At 47.8% G+C, this 26,711-nt stretch overlaps 1 protein-coding gene and 1 long non-coding RNA gene across 11 annotated transcripts in view; one reads left to right on the forward strand and one right to left on the reverse strand.

Moving 5' to 3' along the window:
- LOC140409345 (uncharacterized) overlaps positions 1-26,711 on the reverse strand; it is a 165,862-nt gene that overhangs the window by 38,183 nt on the left and 100,968 nt on the right. The gene's annotated exons all lie outside the window — the stretch shown is intronic.
- The window catches only part of LOC140409295 (solute carrier family 2, facilitated glucose transporter member 11-like), a 164,231-nt gene that overhangs the window by 35,300 nt on the left and 102,220 nt on the right, over positions 1-26,711 (forward strand). For 7 of the 8 annotated variants that reach the window (XR_011940317.1, XR_011940315.1, XM_072497679.1 and 4 more), the window contains 5 exons: positions 1,933-2,062; positions 4,290-4,438; positions 9,513-9,700; positions 12,966-13,076; positions 22,980-23,081. Coding sequence is in view for 6 of the 8 variants with exons in the window: in XM_072497679.1 (XP_072353780.1) it covers positions 1,933-2,062; positions 4,290-4,438; positions 9,513-9,700; positions 12,966-13,076; positions 22,980-23,081 (680 nt within the window). In the remaining 2 variants the exon portion in view is untranslated. The remainder of the gene's footprint in view (positions 1-1,932; positions 2,063-4,289; positions 4,439-9,512; positions 9,701-12,965; positions 13,077-22,979; positions 23,082-26,711) is intronic. The other variant, XM_072497698.1, reaches the window with a different exon arrangement.

The raw sequence follows: 26,711 nt of genomic DNA on the forward strand, positions 1-26,711 counted from the left end.
CCCTAACGTTGAGGGGCTAGGCCCGCGCCGGACTGATTTCTGCCCCACCAGTTGGTGGAAGTGCCCCGCCAGCTGGCGGAAGTGCCCCGCCAGCTGGCGCGGAAATGACATTGCCGGGCGGCGCATGCGCGGGAGCGTTAGCGGCCGCTCATGGCACCCCGCGCATGCGCAGTGGAGGGAGTCTCTTCCGCCTCCGCCATGGTGGAGACCGTGGCGAAGGCGGAAGGAAAAGAGTGCCCCCACGGCACAGGCCCGCCCGCGGATCTGTGGGCCCCGATCGCGGGCCAGGCCACCATGGCAGCACCCCCCCGGGGCCAGATCGCCCTGCGCCCCCCCCCCAGGACCACGGAGCCCGCCCACGCCGCCTTGTCCCACCAGTAAGGTAGGTGGTTTAATCCACGCTGGCGGGACAGGCATCCTAGCAGCGGGTCTTCGACCCATCCGGGCTGGAGAATCGCGGGGGGTGGGGCCCGCCAACCGGCGCAGCGCGATTCCCGCCTCCGCCGAATATCCGGTGCCGGAGAATTCGGCAACCGGCGGGGACGGGAATCTCGCCAGCGCCTGGCGATTCTCCGACCTGGCGGGGGGTCGGAGAATTTCGCCCGTGGTGTTGGGTGAATTGGACATCCTGAATTCTCCCTCCGTGTACCCGAACAAGCATAGGAGTGTAGCGACTAGAGGCTTTTCAAAGTAACTTCATTGCAGTGTTAATGTAAGCCTACTTGTGCCAATAATAAAGATTATTATTTACATGTAAGGTACTATATAAATGCAAGTTGTTTGTGTAATATACAAGCTGTGAGATTGGAACATGAGGCTTGTAGCAGCGTTAAGTGTGTGAGGGTGTGGAGAGGCAAGCAGTGTTGGCTTAATTAATACCGTTGGTTGATGAGTGAAGCATGGGTTTGAGTGGGTAATTGCGTGAAATATGTGGTAGGTGATGCATTGTCTATGCCTGACAAATCACGTGGGGCCATTGAACTATTGGGACTTGACCTTTGGCATTAATCACAAGGGTAATTTGCCTTTGTAATGTCTGTCTGATGGACCTCCTGGCCATCTAAGGGACAAGGACCTTTTCATAGATTCGCTACAATGCAGAAGAAGGCCATTCAGCCCATCGAGTGTGCACCGACCCTCTGAAGAGTACCCCACCAAGGCCCACTCCCCCACCCTATCCTGATAACCGCAGTTAACATTTTTCTACATTAAGCGGCAATTTAGCATGGCCAGTCCACCTAACCTGCACATCATTGGATCTCTCTCCTCCTATCACCCTCTTGCATCAAAGCTTCTAGTGCGGCATTGGAGGGCCACACTTACTGGCCTGGTGCATAATTTATACTCTTCTTTCTGCCCATAAACTCCTCTTTAACCAGTTCCTGTAGCTGATGCATCAAGAACAAAATTCACTTTTCAGGGGTGCAGTCTGTCTTTAAATAAGGCAGGCTTTAAATTAAATTGAAATAGAAAAAGCTGGAAATACTCAGCAGGTCTGGCAGCACCTATAGAGAGAGCAACAATTTAAATTGATAACCTGGCATCAGAACTGGTAGTGGCAACCTCAAAAAAGTTTGGGTCGCTTGCTGAGGCATGCAGCTGCTCAGCTGGTCTTGCACATGGCACAAGCCATATCATTTAATCTCGCAGGCAGCACAAGTTTGTTGGCTACCTTCACCTCAATGCCAGCTCATGGGTTAATTGGGCATCAGAGTCGCCACATCAGATTTCTGGCCAAATCCAATGTTTCTGACGACACAGTTAATATCTAAGCCAAATATCAGAGCATCATAAAGTACCTCAAACCAAATTTACAGATTGAATATTTCAACAGTGTTGCGAATATTCAGTAAGAGTAAACTGTAAACAATAGTGGACAAGAATGGTTGGATCCATAGATGTGCCTCACATAACATTTTTTTTTTGCCTGAGGTGTGGGATTGAATGTTAATCCCATGTATCTTGGTGAGAGTGCACCGAAGGACATCCGAGGAATGGTGGCCATGTCGTTTGCTCCATTCACTGCAGCTGGATTAGTGCTGGGACAGACCATCGGAATCAGGTAAGGTCAACGTTTTATTATAGTTTTACAATCCCTATGTGTGGTGCAGGGTTCGGTGCTTCTGATAAAATGCTGCATAAAGAAATTCTGAATGTTATTTTTGATGCCAAAGTGGTTCAGACCTGCTGTGGAGGAAGCAGATCTGTAACTGAGACACACCCATTCAAAACGGCATGTTGGGCGCGATTTAATGAAAACAAAAGAGTTTCGTTTTGGGCGCAAATAATGGGGTGTTTCGCGCCAAGAATGGCCCCGCTATTAAATGGGACTTTGTTTTTTTTAGGGGCCTCTGCGGGGAACGCTCTGCCGAGGCCGCACTTACATTCATTTCCTGCACTGACGAGCTCTGTTAGATTTCTATTGGCGGCTTCATTCTCTCAGCCATGCTCTTGATGGTATTTCAAAGATCCGCGGCTGGATTCTCCCCTGTCGGGATTCTCCGTTGCACCGGCAGCGAACCCACGCCCGGGGATTTCCCAATGGCGTGGGGCTGTCCACAATGGGAAATCCCATTGGCCAGCTGGCGGGATGGAGAATCCCGCCATCAGAGGGAGGGAGGGGGTAGGGGGTAGGGGGAGAGGTGGGGGGGGGCACGCCACACCACACCACACCACACCACAACACCACACCAGACAACTGGTGCAATGGGACGGAGAATCCTGCCCCCTATTTATGGAAACAGTGGCTCGGTAAGAAGGTGTAGAAGGAACCTATTGCAAATCAACTTTCAAATATTCTTTCAAGCCCCCAAAACAAATTAACTTTGGTACACTGAACTGTTTTACTGTGCATGTGTATGTTTCGTATTTCCACTATATCTACTCCTGGTGTATCTGGGTGGTGATCATAACTCTAACTTGGTGCAGTACTGATGTGCTACCTGAGGGACAGGATAATAGTGGTTTAAACTGCCCCCTGAAATAGCCTAGCAGGCCTGTCAGTGATATACGACCACTACAATAAAGTCTAATGAGAATAAAACCAAATGGAACACCCAGCATCAACCTAGGCACCAGGCACAACAAAGTACACCCAGTCCAGTTGATTCCTTGACTTCCTTTTCATTAACATCTGGGTGTTTATGACAGAATTGGGAGAGGTGACCTACACATTATTCAAGGAACAGACTGCCATCCTCACTGAATCAGAACTTTCAGCCAATGTCCCAGACACTGCATCACCTTCCCTGGGTATTTCCTCTCCCTCTGGCAGGACAGACCACCAGAGGGTTACAGCTGCGAGGGATTGGCACCAATGGTGCAACTACACCACATGGAATGCAGCAGTTCGAGGTCGTGGTTCGAGGGAAAATAGGAGTGGGCAATAAATACTGGCTATGCCAGCAAGGCCCACATCCTGGATATTATGATCCCCAGATGGTCCTCAAAGCCTTTACTCATTTGGTATCCTTTTCCTTGAAGCCAGGGGCTCATTAATTGGCTGGTGACTTCTATGAATCTTCCTCTCTGCAGTGTCTGGCACTGCCTGGTAATGAATGAAGGAGCGTCACAACATTTAAGGCAGGGCAAACTGGAGAAGATTGCTTATCCTGGCTGCTCTCAGGAGTTTGCTGGTGTGGAAAATGATTTCCAATATACAGATTAACAAATTTGATGACTTTACTGCCAATATATCTATCAATAAAAATCAGTTGATAACTGGGAAAGGATCAGTTCATGTATATTTTTATATAATGTGTATATATTCTACATCAGTATAAGTTTTAAATAATTCTTCAGAATGTGAGCTCCATTGGCAGGAACAGTACATCAATATTGTCCCACCACAGATCTCCGTTTAGACATTACATAGAATTTACCGTGCAGAACGAGGCTATTCAGCCCATCGAGTCTGCACTGGCCCTTGGAAAGAACACCCTCACTTAAGACCACACCTCCACCCTATCCCAGTAACCCAGCTAACCCTTTTGGACACTAAGGACAATTTAGCATGGCCAATCCACCTAACCTACACATCTTTGGACTGTGGGAGGAAACCGGAGCACCCGGAGGAAACCCACGCAGACATGGGGAGTACGTGCAAACTCCACACAGAAAGTGACCCAAGCCGGCAATTGAACCTGAGACCCTGGAGCTGTGAAGCACCAGTGCTAACCACTGTGCTCCTGTGCCGCCCACTGATCCTGAGTGCGAATATGTTGGTCGAATGTTGTGAGTGGAAGGTATATTGATAAGGAAATTAAGCCATTTCCTAATACTAATTGCAGGGAGATTTTGGGTAGTGAAGAATTGTGGCCTCTACTGTTGGCATCGTGTGCGGTGCCAGCTCTAATCCAACTCATCATTCTGCCGTGGTGCCCAGAGAGCCCCAGGTACCTGCTGATTGACAGGAAGAACAAGGACTTGTGCATGAAGGGTAAGTGCTTCAGAGAGGAGAGAATAAATATTTTTATCCATTGACTGTGGGTTTTGGTGATATCAGGAACAGAACGTTACCCTAGTTTGTTCTGTTCCTCCATAAGCAAACTTTTCCTCGCCATAATTGCACAGATTTATTTATTTATTTAATAAAAACTAGTTTGTGAAGGGAAGATTATTTCATAATCTACCTCCAATGGATAAGGAAAGTGTTATTTGTTTTCCAGCAATTGGGAGAAAAGGATTACTTGCTTCATTGTCTCTGAATACACCTTTCGTAGATGTCTTTCCAAATTCCTTCATTGGAAATGTGCTCTCCTCTGTTATCTCTATTAGCATAGAATAACTTGCAAATCTTTGCAAGAAACACCGTAGGATACTTGCTAATGCAGATTTTAAAAATCGGGACAAATCAGTTGTTGGGACATTAAGAAAACTGAAGTGTTTTTATCCAAGTATTTTTATTTTTAAATCTATTTTATTAAAGTTTTCAAACACAATTTTTCCACTTTACAAATCAACATAAAAAATAACACAATAGCTAATAAGTAACATTATTTAAATAGAATAGTGAACTAACAAAGTAACAAATAATAGTGCCCCCCCTGGGCTGCTGCCGATCTATTTTCCCTTAACGTTCCGTGAGATAGTCAAGGAACGGTTGCCACCGCCCGGAGAACCCCTGAGCCTATCCTTTCAACGCAAACTTCATTCGTTCCAGTTTTATGAACCCTGCCATATCGTTTATCCAGGCCTCCACGCCGGGGGGGGTTTCGCTGCCTTCCACATAAGTAAGATCCTTCGCCGGGCTACCAGTGACGCAAAGGCCAGAATATTGGCCTCTTTCACCTCCTGCACTCCCGGCTCTTCCGCTACCCCAAATATAACTAACTTCCAGCCTGGCTTGACCCGGACCTTCACCACCTTTGAAATCACCTTTGCCACTCCCCTCCAATACTCATCCAGTGCCAGACACGACCAGAACATGTGCGTGTGGTTCGCCGGGCTTCCCAAGCACCTCCCGCACCTGTCCTCCACTCCGAAGAACCTGCTCAGTCTTGCTCCCGTCATATGTGCTCTGTGTAGAACCTTGAATTGTATCAGGCTAAGCCTGGCACATGAGGAAGAGGAATTTACCCTACTTGGGGCATCAGCCCACAGCCCCTCCTCAATCTCCTCCCACAGCTCTTCTTCCCATTTTCCTTTCAGCTCCTCTACCAGCGCCTCCCCCTCGTCTCTCATCTCCTGATATATTTCGGACACTTTGCCCTCCCCGACCCATACCCCCGAAATCACTCTATCCTGGATCCCCTGTGTCGGGAGCAGCGGAAATTCCCTCACCTGTTGCCTCGTAAACGCCCTCATTTACATATATCTGAAGATATTCCCCGGAGGCGACTCCTACTTTTCCTCCAGCACTCCCGGGCTTGCAAACTCCCCATCAATAAACAAGTCTCTCAATCTCCTAATTCCTGCCCGATGCCAGCTCTGGAACCCTCCGTCCATCCTTCCTGGGACAAACCTATGGTTTTTCCTGATCGGGGACCACACCGAGGCACCCGTCACCCCCCTGTGTCGCCTCCATTGCCACAGATCCTTAAGGTTGCCACCACCACTGGGTTTGTGGTATACCTTTTTCGGGGAGAGCGGCAGCGGTGCCGTCACCAGTGCCTTTAGGCTCGTTCCTTTACAGGACGCCATCTCCAGCCTCTTCCACGCCGCCCCCTCTCCCTCCCTCATCCACTTACAAACCATCGCCACATTGGCGGCCCAGTAGTAGTCGTCCAGATTCGGCAACGCCAGTCCCCCTCTGTCCCTGCTGCGCTGCAGGAACCCCCTCCTCACCCTCGGGGTCTTCCCTGCCCACACAAAACTCATAACACTCCTGTCTATTTTCTTGAAAAAGGCCTTGAAGATCAAAATGGGGAGACATTGAAACACAAAAAGAAACCTTGGGAGGACCATCATTTTTACCGCCTGCACTCTGCCCGCCAGTGAGAGCGGCAGCATATCCCACCTCTTGAATTCCTCCTCCATCTTCTCCACCAGCCGTGTCAGATTGAGTTTGTGTAGCGTTCCCCAGCTCTTGGCTACCTGAATCCCCAAGTATCGGAAGCTCCTTTCCACTCTCCTTAACGGCAGGGCGTCTATCCCTCTTCCCTGATCCCCGGGGTGTACTATGAAAAGCTCACTCTTCCCCATATTTAGCCTATATCCCGGAAAATCTCCAAACTCCCTCAATATCTGCATAACCTCTGTCATCCCCTCTACAGGATCTGCCACATATAGCAGTAGGTCATCTGCGTAGAGTGACACTCTATGTTCCTCTCCCCCTCTAACCACCCCCCTCCATTTCTTAGAGTCTCTCAACGCTATGGCAAGTGGTTCAATTGCCAATGCGAACAGTAATGGGGACAGGGGGCACCCCTGCCTTGTTCCCCTATGTAACCGAAAATACTCCGATCTTTGCCGATTTGTGACTACACTTGCCACTGGGGCCCCATATAGGAGTTTGACCCAACTGACAAACCCCTCCCCGAACCCAAACCTCCTCAACACCTCCCATAGATACTCCCACTCTACCCTATCGAATGCCTTCTCTGTATCCATCGCTACCACTATCTCTGCCTCCCCCTCCGCTGGGGGCATCATTATCACCCCCAACAGCCGTTGCACGTTGACATTCAGTTGTCTCCCCTTTACAAACCATGTCTGGTCTTCATGCACCACCCCCGGGACACAATCCTCGATCCTCGTCGCCAGCACTTTTGCCAGCAGCTTGGCGTCTACATTCAGGAGTGAGATAGGCCTATATGACCCGCGTTGCAGTGGATCTTTATCCCGCTTCAGGATTAGTGATATCGTCGCCTCCGACATTTACGGGGTAGAGTCCCCCCTTCTCTGGCCTCGTTAAAGGTTCTCGCCAGCAACGGGGCCAACAAGTCCACATGTTTCCTGTAAAATTCCACCGGGAACCCGTCTGGTCCCGGGGCCTTCCCTGTCTGCATGTTCCCCAGCCCTTTAGTCACCTCATCCACCCCAATTGGCGCCCCCAGGCCTGCCATCTCCTGCTCCTCCACCCTCGGGAACCTTAGTTGGTCCAGAAACTGTTGCATTCCCTCTTTTCCCTCCGGGGGTTGGGACCTATATAGCCTCTCATAAAAGGTCTTAAACACCTCATTTACCTTCCCTGCTCTCTGCTCCGTAGTTCCCGTTTCATCCTTGACTCTCCCAATTTCCCTCGCCGCTTTCCTCTTGCGAAGCTGGTGGGCCAGCAGCCGGCTCGCCCCATATTCGTATCTCATCCCCTGTGCCTTCCTCCACTGTGCCTCTGCCTTTCCTGTGGTCAGCAGGTCAAACTCCGTCTGAAGTCTTCGCCTCTCTCTATATTGTCCTTCGTCCGGGGCCTCCGCATATCTTATATCCACCCTCAAAATCTCCCCCACTAATCTCTCCCTTTCTTTGCCCTCTTTTTTTCTCCTTGTGAGCCCTAATGGAGATCAACTCTCCCCTAACCACCGCCTTCAGCGCTTCCCATACTACCCCCACCTGGATCTCACCATCATCATTGGTACCTCTCAATACATCCCCGCACCCTTCCACAGACCCCCTCATCCGCCAATAGTCCCACATCCAGTCGCCAGAGTGGGCGCTGTTCCCTCTCCTCTCCTAGTTCCAGATCCACCCAGTGCGGGACATGGTCTGAAACGGCTATGGCCGAATACTCCGTTCCTGCCACCTTCAAAATCAGTGCCCTGCTCAAAACAAAGAAATCTATTCGGGAGTATACCTTATGGACATGGGAGAAAAAGGAGAACTCTTTGGCCAACGGCCTAGCAAATCTCCACGGATCCACTCCCCCCTTTCTTTCTGTCCATGACATCTTTGTCAATCTCCACCTATTGCTGGACCACTATCCAGCCCCAGTGCTCCATGCGCTCTCCCCCACCCCGCCCTCCCCCCCCCACACACACACACAACAGGATAAATCTGACCCAATATCCAGGTTTCTCCAGCTCTGACAAAGAGTCATCCAGACTCGAAAAGCTAGCTCCCTTCTCTCTCCACAGTTGTCAGACCTGCTGAGATTATCCAGTATTTTCCATTTATGTTCCCAGAAAGCAACTGGACTGTTGTTGCAATGTATTGGATTAAACTGGGTTGTGACTTCTGTGAGTGCAGCTGCATTTTTAGCTACTTCGTTGAATGAAGGAAAACAATATCAAGTTAAACTTGGCTAAAAACTGCTGCTGGGAGCGAGAGGGAGCTGGCAAGGGAAGAGCCAAGGGAGCTGGGGGACGGGTGGGTGCGCGGGACCCGGACAGGAGACTGGCCTAGAATAGGGGATGGCTAATCGGCGGGGGGGGGGGGGGGGGGGGGGGGATTGGCCACGCTAAATTGCCCCTTAATTGGAATAAAATGAGTTGGGTACACTAAATTTAAAAATAAATAAAGTTTATCTGATGAGAATATTGTAAGAAGTCTTACAACACCAGGTTAAATTTCAACAGGTCCACTAGCTTTCGGAGCGAAGCTTCTTCATCCTGTGAGTCACTCAATAGCTCCGAAAGCTAGTGATTGCGAACAAACCTGTTGGACTTTAACCTGGGGTTGCAAGATTTCTTACTGTGCTCACCCCAGTCCAACGCCGACATCTCCACATGATGAGAATATTTGAAGAGGATAAATAATTTGTGTAATTGGAGGGGAAGAGATTAGTAAGGATTAGATTTGTTATTGTCACGTGTACCGAGGTACAGTGAAAAGTATTGTTCTGCGATCAGCTCAGACAACTCATCCCGTACATGAGAGAATAAATAATAGGACAAACATAAAATACACAATGTAAATACACAGGCATCGGGTGTAGCTACTCGGTAGAGAAGATGTGTGAAGAGATCAGATCAGTCCATAAGAGGGTCATTGAGGAGTCTGGTAAGAGCGGGGAAGAAGCTGTTTTTGAATCTGTTAGTGCATGTTCTCAGACTTTTGTATTTCCTGCCTGATGGAAGAAGTTGGAATGTCTTGATTGCCCCTCTGATTAGCAAATATGGGCCTTTCCATTTCTGCAGCGTTGAAGAGATTATGTGGCGACATCAATCTCACTGCCGAAATAGATGAAATTCTAGCGGAGAAAAAGGCGCTGGAAGGTCAAAAGGCGAAGAAACTGTGGGACCTGTTCCGAGATCGCTCCGTCCGACAGCAGTTGATTATCATCTTTGTGCTGAGTAGTGCCATACAGTTATGTGGAAATGATGCCGTAAGTAAAACGGAGGTCCACTGGTGCTGAAAGGCTGTGTTGATCGTTTTGCTGAAGTGTTTGCATTCTATCTTCAGGAGTTAAACCCACATTGTATGGCCCAGTGTTGTCAGGGTAACAGACAACGGTTGACCATACAGTGGTAGGAAATACATGACCTCCATTCCTATTTTATATTCTAAGTCATGGGATAGCAGATCCTGAATTTTCCTTCTTTCAAATGTTCATGCCTTTATCCCCCTCATCGCCCCCTGGGTATCCCTACCACCTCTTGCTGCTTTCACAGTCATAGAGTCATAGAGATTTACAGCATGGAAACAGGCCCTTCAGCCCAGCTTGTCCATGCCGCCCAGTTTTTACCACTTTGGCCCATATCCCTCTACCCATCTTATCCATATAGCTGTCTAAATGCTTTTTAAAACACAAAATTGTACCTGCCTCTACTACTGCCTCTGGCAGCTCGTTCCAGACACTCACCACCCTCTGTGTGAAAAACCTTTTACCCCTCTGGACCATTTTGTATCTCTCCCCTCTCACCTTAAACTTATGCCCTCTAGTTTTAGACCCCCTACCTTTGGGAAAATATGTTGACTGTCTACCTTATCTATGTCCCTCATTATTTTTATAAACCTCTATAAGGTCACCGCTAAGTCTCCTACGCCCCAGGGAAAGAAGTCTCAATCTATCCAGCCTCTCCTTATAACTCAAACCATCAAGGCCTGGTAGCATCCTAGTAAATCTTTTCTGCACTCTTTCTAGTTTAATAATATCCTTTCTATAATAGGGTAACCAGAACTGTACACAGCATTCCAAGTGTGGCCTTACTAATGTCTTGTACTTCAACAAGACGTCACAACTCCTTTATTCAATGTTCTGACCAATGAAACCAAGTATGCCGAATGCCTTCTTCACAAGTTGATCCCAGAGCTCGATACCCAACAAAATGAAGGAGGTGGTGAAGTTGAACATATTATCATGATTTAAGGATCTGCTGTGAACCTTTAAAAGAATGCAGTTATTTAATGGCAAATCCAGCCAAATTTCAGATCATGGTTGTGAAGTAAGCATAGGGCCCCTTCATTAGAATATTCAAGGAACCTAATGTCTGCTTGAAGTGACCTGCAGAGATGCTTATATATTGTCCAAGTCAATATTTCAGGTGCCATTCAGGCAAGGACATAGTCCTATCCCCGGTTCTAAGACCCTACCTCAAAAAGTAACTTTGGGCAAAATTTAGATCTTCCGACAGGAGTCCCCCCCCTCTGGTTGGGGAACCAATGGGAGTTTTGTAATACCTCTCTCTGGGAGGTCTATAATAATAATAATCTTTATTGTCCCAAGTAGGCATACATTACCACTGCAATGAAGTTAATGTGAAAAGCCCCTAGTCGCCACATTTCGGCACCTGTAAGGATTCACAGAGGGAGAATTCAGAACTCTCCACAAACTTCCCCGCTGTTACCAGGCTCCTAAACGACCCTCTTATGGACTGATCTGATCTCTTGGGGCTGTTTAGCACAGGGCTAAATCGCTGGCTTTGAAAGTAGACCAAGGCAGGCCAGCAGCACGGTTCGATTCCCGTAACAGCCTCCCTGAACAGGCGCCAGAATGTGACGACTAGGGGCTTTTCACAGTAACTTCATTTGAAGCCTACTTGTGACAATAAGCGATTTTCATTTTCATTTTCATTTCATTCATTTTCACACATTTTCTCTACCGAGTAGGACTATACCTGTGTCTATGTATTTAAATTGTGTATTTTATGTTTGCCCTATTATTTATGTTCTTTTCATGTACGGAATGATCTGTGGGCGGCACGGCACAGTAGCACAGTGGTTAGCACTGTTGCTTCACAGCTCCAGGGTCCCAGGTTTGATTTCCGGCTTGGGTCACTATCTGTGTGGAGTCTGCACGTTCTCCCTGTGTCTGCGTGGGTTTCCTCCGGGTGCTGTTAGATCATTTGGACATTCTGAATTCTCCATTCATGTATCCAAACAGGCACCGAAATGTGGCGACTAGGAGTTTTTCACAACAACAGCATTGAAGTGTTTTTTAATTCAGAGTACCCAATTCATTTTTTCCAATTAAGGGCCAATTTAGCGTGGCCAATCTACCTACCCTGCACATCTTTGGATTGTGGGGACGAAACCCACACAAACATGAGGAGAATGTGCAAATTCCACATGGCCAGTGACCCAGAGCTGGGATCGAACCTTGGACCTCGGCACCGTGAGGCAGCAATGTTAACCACTGCGCCACCGTGCGGCCCTTCATTGCAGTGTTAATGTCACCATGCCATTTAATTCCAATTAGGCACTTACCTGGAAGTGATCCCATGGGATCAAGTTTCCTGTCGGGTGGAAATCCTGCCCTTTATATTTGCTGGCTGATCAGGGAACAGCAGATATCTATGGGTGGCTGTGTCACAGGGAGCTGTTACTGCTGCTGGTAATGTTCTGAGGCCTTCATCATGGACCATTGTTGGATTCCAGAGGACAGGTAAATGGGGTGGGACGGATGTCATGGCGAGGGGGTTGCCAGCGACGGTGAGGGGTAGAGCGAAGTGGGAAGCAACAGCAGCGGCATTGGTTTCAGTGCCCCCATACCCATTTCCCACTGCTGCATTCCAAGGTCGGGCACTGAATGCCTGTCATGAGGGACAGCTGCCTCCTCCTGCCTTCAGGCCTTGCTGGGCAGCTTTCTGGTGACATGGGAAACCCATATGAATCCCATTAAATCCCTGAGCCATTGGTAAATCCTGTTGGGCTCATGGATAGTGGCTCATTTAATATGTTTAATTGGTATTCCGTCACCAATGGGCGGGATTCCTGTGTTGGGCCCTTGCTATCTCCTACTACAGTTGGGACAGTTTTCCCACTTCTGGGAATCGGATGTGAATACCTCTGCTTGATTCCCTCGGCGCCCCACACCCTAATCCCTGCTATCATGCCTGCTCTGTTGAATTCCATTGAATATTACTGTCTACTTCTGTGTACTTGATCAGCACCTGTGTAATACATTTACATTCTTTAAGTCTCTTTGTGAGTCATGCCATGGAATATCCATTTATTAAATATGAACAAACAACTAGTACATTGGAGGAAATAGCAGATTCTGTGTATTGTTACTGGATAAAATATAGATGAATGCACATGTATTTTTTTCTCGCTATATTTCAGATTGCATTGGTGTTTTATCTACTTCATCTCCGCTGCATTAACAGACCGTATTAGGCTCAGAAATTGAATGCCTTTTATTCCCACAGGCATATACTTACGCTGTGTATGTATTTGGTGCTGCTGGAATTCCCAGTGAAAAAATGCAGTATTTCACTATTGGAACTGGGTTCTGTGAATTCATCTCTTCGTTAACAAGTGTATGTACTGTTTTAATTCTATTGTGTTTTGTAGTGAAACAACTTCTGTTGTGATTTATTTGTTATGTTTAGTTGATTATTATCCACTGACTTTAAATTTTCATGATGTGGAGATGCCGGCGTTGGACTGGGGTGAGCACAGTAAGAAATAAAGTCCAACAGGTTTGTTTCAAACACTAGCTTTCGGAGCACTGCCCCTTCCTCAGGTGAATGAAGAGGTATGTTCCAGAAACATATATATAGACAAAGTCAAAAATGCAAGACAATACTTTGAATGCGAGTCTTTGCAGGTAATTAAATCTTTACAGGTCCAGATGGAGCAGGTTAAAGAGGTGTGAATTGTCTCAAGCCAGGACAGTTGGTAGGATTTCACAAGCCCAGGCCAGATGGTGGTGTGTGTGTGTGTGTGTGTGTGTGTGTGTGTGGGGGGGGGGGGGGGGGGGAGGAAAGAATGTAATGTGACATGAATCCAAAGTCCCGGTTGAGGCCGTACTTATGTGTGCGGAACTTGGCTATAAGTTTCTGCTCGGCGATTCTGCGTTGTCGCGCGTCCTGAAGGCCGCCTTGGAGAACGCTTACCCTAAGATCAGAGGCTGAATGCCCTTGACTGCTGAAGTGTTCCCCGACTGGAAGGGAACATTCCTGCCTGGCAATTGTTGCGCGATGTCCGTTCATCAGTTGTTGCAGCGTCTGCATGGTCTTGCCAATGTACCACGCTTCGGGACATCCTTTCCTGCAGCATATGAGGTAGACAACGTTGGTCGAGTCGCACGAGTATGTACCACGTACCTGGTGGGTGGTGTTCTCGCGTGTAATGGTGGTACTCATGTCAATGATCTGGCACGTCTTGCAGAGATTGCCATGGCAGGGTTGTGTGGTGCCGTGGTCGCTGTTCTGAAGGCTGGGTAGTTTGCTGCAAACTCTGGTTTGTTTGAGGTTACACAGTTGTTTGAAGGCAAGTAGTGGGGTGTGGTGATGATCTTGGAAAGATGTTCCTCTTCATCGATGACGTGTTGAAGGCTGCAAAGAAGATGTTGTAGTTTCTCTGCTCCGGGGAAGTATTGGACAATGAAGGGTACTCTGTCGGTTGTGTCCCGTGTTTGTCTTCTGAGGAGGTTGGTGCGTTTTTTTGCTGTGGCGCGTTGGAACTGTCGATCGATGAGTCGAGCGCCATATCCCGTTTGTACGAGGGCATCTTTCAGCTTCTGTAGATGTCTGTTACGCTCCTCCTCGTCTGAGCAGATCCTGTGTATACGGAGAGCTTGTCCATAGGGGATGGCTTCTTTAATGTGTTTAAGGTGGAAGCTGGAGAAGTGGAGCATCGTGAGGTTATCCGTGGGCTTGCGGTACAGCGAAGTGCTGTGGTGACCGTCCTTGATGGAGATGAGTGTGTCCAAGAATGCAACTGATTCTGGAGAGTAGTCCATGGTGAGTCTGATGGTGGGATGGAACTTATTGATGTCATCATGTAGTCGTTTCAGTGATTCTTCACCGTGGGTCCAAAGGAAAAAAATGTCATTGATGTATCTGGTGTATAACGTCGGTTGAAGGTCTTGTGCAGTGAGGAGGTCTTGTTCAAACTTGTGCATGAAAATGTTGGCATATTGAGGTGCAAATTTAGTCCCCATGGCTGTTCTGTGTGTCTGGATGAAGAACTTGTTGTCGAAGGTGAAGACGTTGTGATCCAGAATGAAGCGGATGAGTTGCAGAATTGCTTCTGGAGATTGGCAGTTGTTGGTGTTGAGTACTGAGGCTGTTGCAGCAATGCCGTCGTCATGGGGGATGCTGGTGTAGAATGCCGAGATGTCCATTGTGACGAGGAATGTTCCTGGTTCAACTGGTCCATGGGTGCTGGGTTTCTGTTAGAAGTCCGTTGTATCGCGACAGAAGCTGGGCATTCCTTGTACGATGGATTTCAAGATGCCCTCGATGTAGCCAGAGAGGTTCTCACACAGGGTCCCATTGCCTGATACGATAGGACGGCTTGGTGTGTTGGCCTTGTGTATTTTCAGGAAGCAGTAGAGATCTCCAACGCGGGGAGTAACGTGGGATGAGAGCACGTAGGGTGCTCTGAAGGTCTGGATCCAAGGTCTTGATTAGTCTGTTGAGTTGGCGAGGGTATTCCTTGGTCGGATCTGCGGGTAACTGCCTGAAGTGTTCCTGGTTGTTGAGTTGTCGGTACACTTCTTTGCAGTAGTCCGTTCTGTTCAGTGTGACGGTGTCCATTCCATTGTCTGCTGGTTTGATGACGATGTTGTGGTTGGTCTTGAGAGCGCGGATGGCGATGCGTTGTGCTTGGGTGACGTTCAGCGCTGTCTTTTGAATGTGCCTGATGAATCTGGCATTGACGCGACTCCTGATGGCTTGAGCATACATGTCGAGTCTAGGGCAGCGGCCTTCCAGAGGGGTCCATTTCGACTCTTTCCTCTTCGGTTGCTGCACCGCAGGTCTCTCAGTCTGTTGTTCCTGTTCATTGGTTGTCTCATTGGGTTCGCTGTCGGCCTCTTGGGGTCTGTGGAAGAACTCCCGGAGTTTCATTCGCCTCATGAATTCCTCCGTGTCTGCCACAAGACTGATGGGGTCCATTTTGGTTGTGGTGCAGAAATTGAGCCCTCTGCTCAGGATTTTGATTTTGTCTGGTTGAAGGATGTAGTCCGATAAGTTGACAATAGATTTCCCTGTCTTGTTTTCTACTGCGGTACTGGGGGTGGCTTGGTTGCTGCTGGTGGTGATGCCGAGTTTCTCAAGCTTCCTGTTCTTGGTGTGCATATATGTATCGTTGTCTCATCTGTTTGGCGGTGTTCCGCAGCTGGTCTGCTGCGTCCTGAGCGCAAGTTGAGAATATGGACTCTATCTTGGTTTCCAGGTTGCGGCGTCTGTTGTAGAGCTGGTGTGCGAGGTGGTTGAGGAGTGTGTGAGAGGTGCGACGGCAGAGTCTCTCAGCGAAGTCTGTGTTGTAGGTTGATTTGAGTGGGTTTGTGATCTGTAGTCCTTTCGGGATCTTGTCTGCTTTCTTGCATCTTTGTAGAAACTTAATGTCAGTGTCTATATGTGCAATCGTCTTGGAGATCCTCTCCACTTTGAGCCGGCAGTTTGCGGTGTCGATGGTAGCCATGATGTGGAGATGCCAGTGTTGGACTGGGGTGAGCACAGTAAGAAGTCTTACAACACCAGGTTAAAGTCCAACAGGTTTGTTTTGAATCACTAGCTTTTGGAGATTTAAATTTTCAAATCTCTTTTCTGCCACATGAATCAGAGGTGAGCAGGAAGGCAGTAGTGCTGACTGTCTCTCCATATTTAATTTTGCCTCATGATCAGTTGGGAGTAAAATGTAACCACTTCAAATTACTCAGTCTCCCTTCCCTACTCAGTCGAAAGGATAATGCACAGCTGAAACATGTTATCTGAAGGATAATGCACAATCTATATTTACCCAAGCTGTGTTTTAGCCTATCCATACCCAAACTGTATTTTATTGTGTGTAGCCAAACTGTACCTCATCCTAAAAGCAAACTGCTGCAGCTGCTGGGAATCTGAAACAAAAATAGGAAGTGCTGGAAAACCTCAACAGGTCTGGCAATGTCTGTTGAGAGAGAAATTCCAAAGAAGAGTTCTTTGAACTCAAAACGTTAACTCTGTTCCTCTCGTTTGCGTGGGTTTCACCCCCACAACCCAAAGATGTGCAGGGTAGGTGGAGTGGCCACGCTAAATTGCCCCTTAATTGGAAAAATGAATTGTGTACTATAAATTTTTTATTTTTTAAACTCTGTTTCTCCCTCCACAGTTGCTGCCTGACCTGTTGAGTTTTTTGCAGCACTCTGTTTTTGGTGCCTATTCTACATATATCCTGTGTGCCCCTGGGGTGCATTGTATGGCAGGAGCAAGGACGATGCACCGTGTGATCTCACTGGTGGGATTCCCGTTTTTGGCGCCTCGTGGGATTTTGCACCCTCGGCAAACACATCGTAAAATACTGGCCATTGTACGAGTGGGGTCGACATCTAAAGACTATTAAATGAATAACTTAGTTGGCATTAATTATATAATATGGAAAGCTAAGAAGCAAAATTACAACATAACCGAACATAAGAAAACCTTAGTGCAATAACTTTTTAAAAGATCTAAGGGTCACAAAATACCCAGGGTTGGACTTTCTGTCTTGAGTTGTGTGAGGAAAATTCCCGACTCTGCAAACTGCCTTGGGTGTAAGTGCCCCGGGTGATCTAATTTTCATTCCAGGGAGGGTGGGTGTTAACGGGCCAGCCATTCCCGGAAACAGTACAGAGGCAGCCAATGGGACTGCGGTGCAGAGTTGGACTGTGTGAAAGGCCATCCTCTGTGATCCAGGATTTATAAGAAAAAGGAATTAAACAGAAAACAACCCTCTTTCCATCCTCTCTCACACCCGATCTCCACCAACACACTCCCGTGACCCATTCATAGAATCATAGAATTTACAATGCAGAAGGAGGCCATTCGGCCCATTGAGTCTGCACCAGCTCTTGGAAAGAGCACCCTATCCCCGTAACCCCACCCAACACCAAGGGCAATTTTGGACACTAAGGGAAATTTAGCATGGCCAATCCACCTAACCTGCACGTCTTTGGACTGTGGGAGGAAACTGGAGCACCCGGAGGAAACCCACGCACACATGGGGAGAAGGTGCAGACTCCGCACAGACAGTGACCCAAGCCGGGAATCGAACCTGGGACCCTGGAGCTGTGAAGCAATTGTGCTAACCACAATACTACCATGCTGCCCTCATGCAAACTCATGCCACTTCATGCCATTGTCCACACTCGGGTGGCTTCTCATTTTCCCATTGCACCTATGCCCCTCCACCCACCTCCATGATCCTTATAACCCTATGCCAACTTTGTGCCAATTCATGTCAACCCATGCCACCCACCCACCACCCTTTGCTTTGACACTCTCCATGCCAGCTCGCCCAGTTTGCACCATGGGCAGACTTCAGGAGCCATGCTGAGATGAAACAAAATAAAGCTCCAAGTGTCTATTGCAGATTTTTTTCTTTAAAAATACACTCATAAAAACTTATTCATAATATTTAAATTCCTTCTTAATCCTTTAGAAAACCAAACATTTTATTCAAGTATTTAATCACTTATGAAAGCTCATATTTGTATCCATTGCTCTATATCAAAGACTGGCTGGAATTTTCCATCCCACCTCATGGTGGGTTTCCCATGGCAGAGGTGGCTCACCACTGCTACCAATTGGATCTTCCGGTCCTACTGAAGTCTACAACAGTTTGCGTGCTTGCCTGTTCCACTGCTAGGGAACATGTGGCAGGAGTTGACATCATCAGGGCTGAAATATCCCACTGGTGGAAAGGACTGGCAAATCCTGCCCTTGATGACTGCTTGGAGCTGTCAATCAAACTGAACCAACAGGCATCCCACTGTGATAATGATAGATTACAGAATCAGTGATGTAGCATTAATCCTTAACATGGCCCGCAGCCTTACGTCAATATAGTGAAATTGAAAACAATGATTTAAAAAAAAACAACTGCTGACTTTTTCAACAAAGAGATTTAAAGGGCAGAAGAATTAAATACCTCAAAGGTTTAACAGTTCCACAGAACTTATCCATCCTTCAAAAACATTAATGTTTACTGTTACCAATTGCATAGGGAGCCTACTCTCTGTATGAAGTTTTTAAATGAATGTTTTGAAACAAAAATAAATGAATTTCTAGACATATTCTAATTTTTTTTCAAAAGAAATATGTTAAAGGGACGAGGAAGGACATTGCCATTATGTAGTTTGTGTATATTCTTGTATGTATTCAGTCTGTTCATTATTCGTCAGATAAAATGTTCCGGCCCAGTGGGTCTCAAACTTCTTTTTCATTTAAAGGATTTCAGATTGGTGCATAATCATGTTTTCCTCCCATCTAAATTATACTACTGTATATTCATAATATGATATTGCTGCATGTAAGGAATGTTTAATAACACTTTTTAAAAAAAACAAGTATTTAATTACAGCTATCAGTGGGACATTTGTGTCTGTTTCTCACTGTGTTCCCCTTCTAGGTGTAACAGTCAGCCAACACTGTGCTGCTCATGTTGTGGCCGCATTCTGCCCTTGCCTCCCTGTTCACATTCATTTTTATTTGCATGTCCCCTGGAAAGACTTTGCAAACTTCCAGAAGTCATTGGATCCGAGTTTAAGAGAATCGCTCTACTTGTGCCACTCAGTTCTATAAAACCACAATAGGTATAAAACCGGACAGACCACCCAGCATCAGCTCCAGCACTGAAAACGACAAGGGCAAACCCAGCCCTGTCAACACAGCCAAGTCTTCCTTAATAATTTGGAGAGCTGTCCCACTGGTCAAGCAACAGCCTGATGTAGTCATATTCACTGAATTATTAATTACAGGGAATGTCCCAGACACTAGCATCATCTTCCCTGGGTATGTCCTGTCAGGACAAATCCAACAGACGTAGCGGCAGCACAATGGTATACAGTCAGAAGAAAATTGCCCTGGGAGTCCTCATCTTTGATTCCAGATCCCATGAAGATTCATGACATGGCCGCACGGTGATTCAGTGATTAGCACTGCTGCATCACAACTCCAGGGACCTGGATTCAGTTCCGGCCTCAGGTGATTGTCTATGTGGAGTTTGCACTTCTTCCCTGTGTCTTTGTTTGTTTCCTCTGGTTTCTTCCCACAGTCCAAAGATTTGCTGGTTAGGTGGATTGGCCATGCTAAATTGCCCCTTAGTGTCCAAAAGTTTAGGTGGGGTTACTGGGATGGGGTGGAGGTGTGGGCTTATGTAGGGTGCTCTTTCCAAGGGCCGGTGCAGACTCGATGGGCCAAATGGCCTCCTTCTGCATTGTAAATTCTATCATTCTGTGACCTCAGGCCAAACATGGGCAAGGAAAAGTCTTGCTGATTACCACCAACCTCCCTCTCTCAGCTGATGAATCAGTACTTCTCCATATTGAACACCAATTGGAAGAAGCACTGAAGATGACAAGTTTACAGAATGTATTCTGGATGGGGGGTGTCAATGTTCATCACCAAGAGTGGCTCCGTAGCACCACTACTGACTGAGCTGGCCAAGTCCTAACGGACATAGTTCAAAGAGGTGCAGTGTTAGGTAGGTTATGGGGAAAGGGTGTGGGAGTGGGCCTAAGTAGGGTTCTCTTTCAGTGGATCGGTATAGGCTCCATGGGCGCAATGGCAAAATGGCACTGTTGGTTCTATGGTTCAATAGCTGCTAGGCTAGGTCTGCTACAGGGAATGAGGAAACCAAGAGAGGGAAAAAAAAAACACTCAGTTTTTTATTCTTTCATGGGTGTCACTGGCTGGGCCAGCATTTGTTACCCATCACTAATTGCCCTTCAACTGAGTGACTTGCTAGGCCATTTCAGAAGGAATTTAAGCGTCAATCACATTGAGGTGATCAGGAGTCACATGCAGGCCAGACCGGTAAGGCCGGCAGATTTCCTTCCCTTAAGGATATCAATGACAATTGACAATGGCTTGATGGTCACCATTACCAACACAAGCTTCTAAAATTTGAGATTTATTAATTGAATTTAAATTCCACCAGCTGCCAGGGTGGGATTTGAACCCATGTCCCCAGAGTGTTAGACTGGACATCTGGTTTACCAATCCAGTGGCATAACCTCTGTGCCATTGGTTCCCCAATCAATAGGCTGTATTTATTTTCTCAAAAGAAGAAGGTATTTAAAATTATGAAAGGTTTTGATACAATGGACATGGAATGTTTCCTCTAGAAGGGGAGAACATAACTGGAGACAATCAGTACAATGCGGCACGTTAGCACAGTGGTTAGCACTGTTGCTTCACAGCGCCAGGGTCCCAGGTTCGATTCCTTGGCTTGGGTCACTGTCTAAGCGGAGTCAGCATGTTCTCCCCGTGTCTGCGTGGGTTTCCTCCGGGTGCTCCGATTTCCTCCCACAGGCCAAAGATGTGCAGATTAGGTGGATTAGTCATGCCTGATTGCCCCATAGTGTCCAAACGTTAGGTGGGGTTGATGAGTTACTGGGATAGGGTGAAGGTATGGGCTTAGGTAGGGTGCTCTTTCAGGGCCCGGTGAAGACCCGAATGGGCCGAATGGCCTCCTTCTGCACTGTAAATTCTATGAAGGCGTATTCCTACATAATAAAGGCCTTTTTTGATTATTTCCTGTACCCATACATGACTTTAAAAATTTTTAAATTTCTTTTTATAAATTTAGAATACCCAATTCGTTTTTTTCCAATTAAGGGGCAATTTAGCATGGCCAATCCACCTACCCTGCACATCTTTGGGTTGTGGGGGCGAAACCCACGCAAACACGGGGAGAATGTGCAAACTCCACACGGACAGTGACCCAGAGCCGGGATTGAACCTGGGACCTCGGCGCCGTGAGGCAGCAATGCTAACCACTGGGCCACCGTGCTGCCGTTATACATGACATTTTAATGACTAATGCAAATGGACCCGTTAAGTTTCTTTGAACTTCCACTGTTTCCAGCTTTCCATCATTTAGTAAGTAAGATATTCTATCCATTTTAGGTCGAAAGTGGATAACCTCACATTTGGTAACATTGAAATCTATTTGCCACAGTTTTGCCTATTCACTTCACATTACAATCCGATGTTGATAGGTTATACTCCAGCTACATAGTGACAATGTTACCTACCGTTGTGTCATTGCCCAATTTGGACATGTGGGATGGGATTCCCCGATCCCCCAGCTGCGTATTTCTTGATGGCGCGACGTTCGCTGGTGGCAAGATTCACTACTCACGCCACTTGTTAGTGAGATTTCCCATTGAAGCCACCCCATGCCGCCTGAAAACCCATGGGTGGGGCTGCGTTGTGGGCAGGAACAGAGAATCCCGACAACCGGAGAATTCCGGCGGTGGTTTTCTATTCCATCGTCTAAATTAATTAACAGTCTGTATCGAAGATCCAAAACTGAACTTTTTGGGACATCACTAGTTACATCCTGCCAATTCGAGTACCTGCCCATTATCCCTACTCTTTGTCTTCTGCTACTTGGCATATTTCCTAATCTGGTGAATAATTTTCTTTCAATTCCATGAATTTCAACTTTAACTCACAATACAAGGCTCTTTATCCAATTCCTTTTGGGAGACTAATTAAATAATATCCAGAGACTTTTCTCTATCCACTATTTTAAGTTACCTCCTGAAAAGATGAAATCAGGTACATCAGGCATGATGTACCCTTTACTAATCCATGTTGGTTCCTTCTAATCAACTAAACTCTACAAAGGCAGGCTATAAATAGGAAGGGTGTAACATAATGTTGAGGTAGGTTGCCCAGACTGGACAGACTGAAGATCAAATAAAATTATAAATCACACAAAATATCAGAATCCGGACCCACCTCCATCTGGATAATGGTTTTATTCCAGGTTATAATAAGAATCTTTATTGTCACAAGTAGGATTATATTAACACTGCAATGAAGTTACTGTGGAAAAACCCCTAGTCGCCACATTCCAGCGCCTGTTCGGGTACACAGAGGGAGAATTCAGAATGTCCAATTCACCTAACAGCACGTCTTTCGGGACTTGTGGGAGGAAACCGGAGCACCCGGAGGAAACCCACAGAGACATGGAGAGAACATGCAGACTCCACACAGACAGTGACCCAAACTGGGAATCAAACCTGGGACCTTGGCGCTGTGAAGCAACAGTGCTAATCACCGTGCCACCGTGCCGTCCACAAAGGTTCTACGCTTTGCTTTTGTCTGGACAATGTAGGAGTTTGGACAGATTTGCAATATACTTTACTAGAGGTGGGAGAGTTATTGCCTTCATTGGGACTGGGTGTAGAAGGAGGAGTGAACAATCAATATGTTCTTATAGTGATTTTTCTCCATCAGAACCTGTTGATTGACCGGATTGGGCGCAGAGTACTGCTCATGGGAGGTTATAGTTTGATGGTTATTTGTGGAATATTGTTCACCATCTCATTGACTTTCCAGGTGAGTTGCAGTCTCTTTCTCAAAGAATATGTATATTTTCAGGATAAGATTCCTGCTTCCAGGAACACTCATACCACATATGGTGTGTGTGTAGGTTAGGTAATTGTAAACTTTTCAAAATTGTGAAAGTAATATTCACATTGGGCCTTTAAATGGAGGGCAGTGATATTTTTGAGATTGGGGGGGCACCGCATTATCTTAATCCCCTGCTGCATTTGTGCGGCTGATTTTTAAAAAATATATATTTTATTAAAGTTTTCAAACACAATTTTTTCCCTTACAAATCAAAAAAAGAAAAAAAAAGTAACGATAACTGCAATATAACATTGTTTAACTAACATGGTAAACTAACCAAATAACACAAAGTAATACTCCCCCCCCCCCCCCCCCCCCTCCCCCTGGGTTGCTGCTGCTGGCCATCTATCTTCCCTCTAACGTTCCGCTAGGTAGTCGAGGAACGGTTGCCACCGTCTGGTGAACCCTTGAGCCGATCCTCTCAGCGCAAACTTCATCTGCTCTAGTTTTATGAACCCCGCCATATCGTTTATCCAGGCCTCCAGTCCGGGGGGTTTCGCTTCCTTCCGCATGAGTAAAATCCTACGCCGGGCTACTAGGTACGCAAAGGCCACGACATCAGCCTCTTTCGCCTCCTGCACTCCCGGCTCATCCGCTACTCCAAATGTAGCTAACCCCCAGCTTGGCTTGACCTGGACCTTCACCACCTTCGAGATCACTCCCGTCACTCCCCTCCAATACCCCTCCAGTGCCGGACACAACCAAAACATATGTGTGTGGTTCGCCGGGCTTCCCCCGCACCTCCCACACTTGTCCTCCACTCCGCAGAACCTGCTCAAACTTGCTCCCGTTGTGTGTGTGCTCTATGCAGCACCTTAAATTGGATCAGGCTAAGCCTGGCACACGAGGAAGAGGAATTTACCCTGCTTAGGGCATCAGCCCACAAACCCTCCCCGAGCTCTTCTTCCCATTTTCCCTTCAGTTCGCCCACCAGCTCCTCCCCCTCTTCTTTCATCTCCCGGTATATCTCTGACACTTTGCCCTCCCCGACCCACACCCCCGAAAGCACCCTGTCCTGGATCCCTTGTGTCGGGAGCAGCGGAAATTCCCTCACCAGTTGTTTCGTGAATGCTCTCACCTGCATATATCTAAAGACATTTCCCCGGGGCAGCTCATACTTATCCTCAAGCGCTCCCAAGCTCGCAAACGTCCCGTCTATAAATAAATCTCCCACTCTCCTGATTCCTACCCGGTGCCAGCTCTGGAATCCTCCGTCCAGCCTCCCTGGGGCAAACCTATGGTTGTTCCTGATCGGGGACCACACCGAGGCTCCCAGCACACCCCTCTGTCGCCTCCATTGCCCCCAGATACTTAATGTTGCCGCCACCACTGGGTTCGTGGTAAACTTTTTGGGGGAGAGCGGTAGTGGCGCCGTCACCAGCGCTTTTAAACTCGTCCCTTTGCAGGACTTAATCTCCAACCTTTTCCACGCCGCTCCCTCTCCCTCTATCATCCATTTACGAATCATCGCCACGTTGGTGGCCCAGTAGTAGTCGCCCAAATTCGGCAACGCCAGTCCCCCTCTGTCTCTGCTACGTTGTAGGAACCCCCTCCTTACCCTCGGGGCCTTCCCTGCCCACACGAAGCTCGTGATGCTCCTATCTATTTTTTAAAAGAATACCTTAGTGATCAGTATAGGGAGACATTGGAACATAGGAACCTCGGGAGGACCATCATCTTAATTGCCTGCACTCTGCCCGCCAGTGACAACGGCTGCATGTCCCACCTTTTGAAATCCTCTTCCATGTTCCACCAGCCATGTCAGATTGAGTCTGTGTAAGGTTCCCCAGCTCCTGGCTATCTGAATCCCCAGGTATCGGAAGTTTCTTTCCACTCTCCTTGGCAGTAGGCCATCTATCCCTCTACTCTGGTCCCCAGGGTGTAGGCCATCTATCCCTCTACTCTGGTCCCCAGGGTGTATCACAAAAAGCTCACTCTTTCCCATGTTAAGCCTATATCCCGAGAAATCTCCAAACTCCCTCAATATCTGCATGACCTCTGTCATCCCCCCCACTGGGTCCGTCACATACAGCAGTAGGTCATCCGCGTAGAGTGACACTCGGTGTTCCTCTCCCCCTCTAATCACCCCTCTCCATTGTCTGGAGTCTCTCAGCGCTATGGCCAGTGGTTCAATTGCCAGCGTGAACAGTAATGGGGACAACGGGCATCCCTGTCTTGTTCCCCTGTGTAGTCGAAAATACTCCGACCTTTGCCGACCTGTGACCACACTTGCCGTTGGGGCCCCATAGAGGAGTTTAACCCAGCTGACAAACCTGTCCCCGAACCCGAACCTCCTCAGCACCTCCCATAGATACTCCCACTCCACCCTATCAAATGCCTTCTCTGCATCCATTGCCGCCACTATCTCTGCCTCCCCCTCTGCTGGGGGCATCATTATCACCCCTAATAGCCGTCGCACGTTGACATTTAGTTGTCTCCCCTTAACGAACCCTGTCTGGTCTTCGTGCACCACCCCCGGGACACAATCCTCTATCCTCGTTGCCAGCAACTTGGCGTCCACATTTAGCAGTGAGATAGGCCTATAGGACCCGCACTGCAGCGGATCTTTATCCCGCTTCAAGATTAGCGATATCATCGCCTCTGACATTGTCGGGGGTAGGGTCCCCCCTTCTCTGGCCTCGTTAAAGGTCCTTACCAGCAGCGGGGCCAACAAGTCCACATATTTTCTATAGAATTCCACCGGGAACCCATCTGGTCCCAGGGCCTTCCCTGCCTGCATGTTCCCCAGCCCCTTGGTAACCTTGTCCACCCCAATCGGCGCCCCCAGGCCTTCCACCTCCTGCTCCTCCACCCTCGGGAACCTTAATTGGTCCAAAAACTGCCGCATCTCCTCTTTTCCCTCCGGGGGTTGGGACCTATATAGTCTCTCGTAAAAGGTCTTAAACACCTCGTTTATCTTCCCTGCTCTCCGCACCGTAGCTCCCATTTCATCCCTAATTCCCCCTATCTCCCTCGCCGCTGTCCTCTTTCGCAGCTGATGGGCCAACAGGCGACTCGCCTTTTCCCCATATTCATATCTCATCCCCTGTGCCTTCCTCCACTGTGCCTCTGCCCTCCTTGTGGTCAACAGGTCGAACTCCATCTGGAGTCGTCGCCTCTCTCTGTATAGTCCTTCATCCGGGGCCTCCGCATATTTTTTATCTACCCTCAAAATCTCCCCCAGTAGTCTTTCCCTTTCCTTGGCCTCTATTTTCCCCTTGTGGGTCCTGATGGAGATCAGCTCTCCTCTGACCACCGCCTTTAGTGCTTCCCATACTACTCCCACTCGGACCTCCCCGTCGTCATTGGCCTCCAGGTACCTTTCGATACATCCCCGCACCCTTCCGCAAACTCCCTCATCCGCCAGTAATCCCACCTCCAGTCACCAGAGTGAACGCTGCTCCCTCTCCTCTCCTAGTTCCAGGTCCACCCAGTGTGGGGCATGATCTGAAACCGCTATGGCTGCGTACTCAGTTCCTTCCACCCTCGAGATCAGTGACCTTCCCAAAACAAAGAAATCTATCCGGGAGTACACCTTGTGAACATGGGAGAAGA

Source organism: Scyliorhinus torazame, chromosome 1 (genome assembly GCF_047496885.1).
Source record: "Scyliorhinus torazame isolate Kashiwa2021f chromosome 1, sScyTor2.1, whole genome shotgun sequence".
NCBI lineage: Eukaryota > Metazoa > Chordata > Chondrichthyes > Carcharhiniformes > Scyliorhinidae > Scyliorhinus > Scyliorhinus torazame.